Below are 3,924 nucleotides of genomic sequence, written 5' to 3' on the forward strand. Positions count from 1 at the left end.
TAATGCTTTGAACTAAAATTGTAAAATGATCACAAATATATTTGAACCACAAATTATGTTTAGTATTAAAATGAATACTAATTAATATATAGAGTACAAATTGTATTAAGTGTATTTTGATGTGACCCCAATTTTACTTGCACACAAATGGAACTCAATTCTAGTGGCTAGTGGGGTATCCGGCCCAAAATCTGCCTACATAGTCTATCGGACCAGCCTCGAGCTAAATTTGGATGGGTCGGCCTGGCTAAGTTGACTCCTTGAATCTCAACTAAAGATTCATTGTTAAATTGAAACTAGCAATACTACTCGAACAAGATCGTTGATTGCTAGTTCTGGAGTGTCGGCTACAAGTCGAACTATAATCAGAACCGTGAACTAGGCGGTCCTATTTAGGTTAGAGCATTCACAGTGGGGCACCCTATAGTCCGCCCGATAGAGCGCCCTATCCTCCACCACATCAGCATTTTATCCTCCTACCCATCCACCTGCAGTGGGATGCCCAAAAGCCTGCCCTATACTTCGCCCTATAGCATTTTATTTATCTTTTATATTTATTTGACTTTTTATTATATTTGAATATATAATAAAATTGTAACACAAATTTTTTTAAGTGAATTACATTTTATTGAAAGAGCACAATACAAAATACTTATAAAAAACTACAATTTCAGTGGCGGTTACGTGACCAAATTTCTTCAACCATGTCGGACATGAGCCGAGCATGGTCTTGTTGGTTGCGCATTGACGCCCAGTGGCAGACGCAAAAATGAAAGGGGGTAGGGGCTAAATTCTCAATTTTTACCTTAAAAATAAATTTGTATGTAATTTAGATTATGAATAGGGGCTTTTATATAATAATGTGTATAGAATATGAATACATTTAGAACTTAAAAAAAAAAACATTTAAAAACTGAATTCATTAGGGGTTAAAGCCCCTCCCCCATTGTGTGTAGGCCCGCCAATGTTGACGCTTGTGCCGCTAAAACCTCATTGTAGCCCATCGGTAATCCTCGAACGTGGGGCGGAGTCGCCGTGCTAGATCCAGCTTCATCATCGCCCCAATCGATGACTCTTCCACATTCGTGCTTGACTATCATGTTATGCAAGATGATGCACGCATACATGACATCAGCGATGACTTCCTTGTACCAGAAACGCGCCGGACCCTTCACTATTGCCCACTGCGCTTGGAGTATATCAAATGCCCGCTCCACATCCTTCCACGCAGCCTCCTGCCATTGCGCAAATAAATCTCGGTGACGATCCGTTGGGCAGCTGATCGTCCTCAAAAATACAGGCCACTTCGGGTATATGTCATCGGCCAAGTAGTACCCCATATGATGCTTGCGGCCGTTTGCAGTGAACTCGATGGCCGGGCCATTGTCGTTGCATTGCTCGGTGAAGAGATACGATGAGTTCAGGACGTTGATGTCGTTGTTCGATCCCGCCACACCAAAGTAAGTATGCCAGATCCAAAGCCGATAGTCAGCGATGGCTTCGAGGATCATCGTCGGGTGGCTGCCCTTGTATCCACTAGTAAATTGGCCTCATTACGCTGTTGGACAATTCTTCCACTCCCAGTGCATACAATCTATGCTCTCTAGCATTCCAGGAAAGCCGTGCACCGTCTCGTGCATGTTCACATGGCCTGGAAATCTTCAGTAGTCGGCTTTCGCAAATATGTGTTGTGGAAAGCCTCTACAACTCCCTTGCAAAATTTCATCAGGCACTCGTGGCCTGTTGTCTCCCAGACGTGAAGGTACTCGTCGAACATGTCCGCCGTGGTGCCGTAGGCCAACTGTCGGATCGCAACCGTGCACTTCTGCAACGGCGTAAATCCGTGTCTGCCGATGCCATCTTCCCGATACTGGAAGTATTGATCACATGCCTCCAATGTGTGGACAATGCGGAGAAAAAGATCCCGCCATATTTTAAACCGGCAGGCCCCACCGTGGTTCCTCGGTAAAATAGTCTGTGAACAGAACTTGGTGAGCTAAGTCGTGCTCGCGGCGGACAAACGTCCGACGTCGAATCGGCCTCTGGATCTGCTCCGCTTGGACTTGCTTCGCCACTTCATGCTCGCGCTCCATTTCGGCTAAGCACTCCGCCACAGTGATACGCTCGGATTTTGTACGGTTTTAAGGCCATTACTTGGTCCGTTTTTAATGTCAAAGGTGCATTACATGTTCATTATTTGTATATTTTATCTATTTTGGTATTTTGACATGTTTTGTGAGAAATGTGCATATTTGAGCCTAAAAAGGGAGTGAAAACGCGAAGTAGGAAATCTGGAGCTTCTTCGGCGACCGCCGCAACACTTCCGGCGACCGCCGGCGCTCAGCGAAGACAAAGACACGCCCGGCGACCGCCACAAGGAGTCAGAAGCTACTGGACTACGCGCGGCGACCGCTGGCCAAGGTGCGGCTGCTCGCCACAAAAACGCGGCGCGCAACAGCTGTCTTCAAACTCAATTTGCTGGAGATCCAGAAGTTCGATCGGGGCTTTCTACACACCATTATCTTCGTCTTGAAAATAGCTTCAAGATGGTATAAGAATCACTTCAATCGGAGTTCTGTGGAGAGAGTTATGACCGTTCTACCAAAGACGCGCAAAGCTGCCAGCTGCAGTCTATGCGGAAAATTGAAAAAGGAAAGAAGATCTTACCTTGTGAAGCCAAATCTTTTCCTTCTACTATGGGGAACGAAAATTACATATTTCCTAATGCTTGGAGGAGACTTATTACCAAATTTAAATCATTCTAAATCCTATATATTACCCCATAACCTCATTCATAGAATTCAACCCTTCCTTAGCCCCCAAAAGGGGAGCTTTCATAGCTCCACCTCCAACCCTAATCTTTCATCTTCTTTTTGCCAATTACTTCCATAGCATAAATTTGAGAGTTCTTCATTGTGAAAGGGGTTGGAGAAAGAAGCAAGAACATCAAGAACGACAAGGATTCAACCTACGGGTTTTATTTGCTTTAGTTTTATGTTCCAATTGTTTTCACTCCAATCTATGTCTTTAGCTTATTCAATTATGTCTAACTAAATTCATAGGATTCTTTGGATGTGTTAGTAACTTTTATTGGTTTATACAATTCCTTTTTCTATTTAATATTCGTTTTGTTTTTACTTTGTTTCTTCCCTAAGTAGTTTTGATGCTGCATGATTGAGTGACACAATCTTGCATGATTCAATATAACTTGCTTCATAACTGTGACAGAGTTCTAGCGAGTTAGATTCACTTAGTAGACACTACAGTTAGCTTCCCTTAAAACGGCACTGTTAATTGAGAGTGAGGACTTTTCAAGGGTCTTAGGAGCTTTATGGAGTTACGTGTTAGGATTGACAACCCTAATCTTGTAATCAACGTTTGCATCGCATGAGCATAAGCTAGGTGACTCGTCCTTTCAAAGTATAAACTGTGCTAGGGTATTGTAGTTGGAATTTGTATAACCATAACTGTGAACGCACATCCATGGAATTCTCTTATCTCTCATATTTTATCTTTGTGATTTAATTGCATTTAGTTGTTTGATTGCTTTTAATTGTTTTACTTTCAAAAACCCAAAACTTCTCTTGTTTCTCTAGATAGTATTTGACGCTTAGTACATAATAGCCAGTTGCAATTATATTCCCCGTGTTCGATATCCCGGTACTGACCTTTAGCTATACTAGATCTACCCTGTATACTTGCAGGTATTTTTATTGGTAATAAAAAGTGCATCACACATCCTCATGAACGCAATCGAATAAGGCCCGAGTAATGCCCTCCGAGGTACTCCAGTCGTCGTCGGGTCTCATTTTTTTAGTGAGAGAAAGATTGGTGTGTGGGGAAAAGAGAATTTTTTACTCTGGGCTGCTGCTGACCTCATGGAGCCTCCCGTAATGAGCCCGGAATAAGCTAACGCAAGTACTC

General features: G+C 42.9%; 1 protein-coding gene across 1 annotated transcript; it reads right to left on the minus strand.

Annotated features, from left to right (window-relative positions):
• Nucleotides 1–929: 929 nt before the first annotated feature.
• Nucleotides 930–1,511, minus strand: LOC125217789. Its single transcript, XM_048119326.1, has one exon. It carries the CDS (start codon nt 1,509–1,511, stop codon nt 930–932), a length of 582 nt encoding a protein of 193 aa, XP_047975283.1.
• Between the last annotated feature and the right edge of the window lie 2,413 nt (nt 1,512–3,924).

Source organism: Salvia hispanica, chromosome 4 (assembly GCF_023119035.1).
Source record: "Salvia hispanica cultivar TCC Black 2014 chromosome 4, UniMelb_Shisp_WGS_1.0, whole genome shotgun sequence".
In the NCBI taxonomy this organism is placed as follows: Eukaryota; Viridiplantae; Streptophyta; class Magnoliopsida; order Lamiales; family Lamiaceae; genus Salvia; species Salvia hispanica.

Coding starts and splice junctions, on each gene's coding strand:
- LOC125217789 (XM_048119326.1), bottom strand. CDS start 1,511: ATGATCCTCGAAGCCATCGCTGACTATCGGCTTTGGATCTGGCATACT.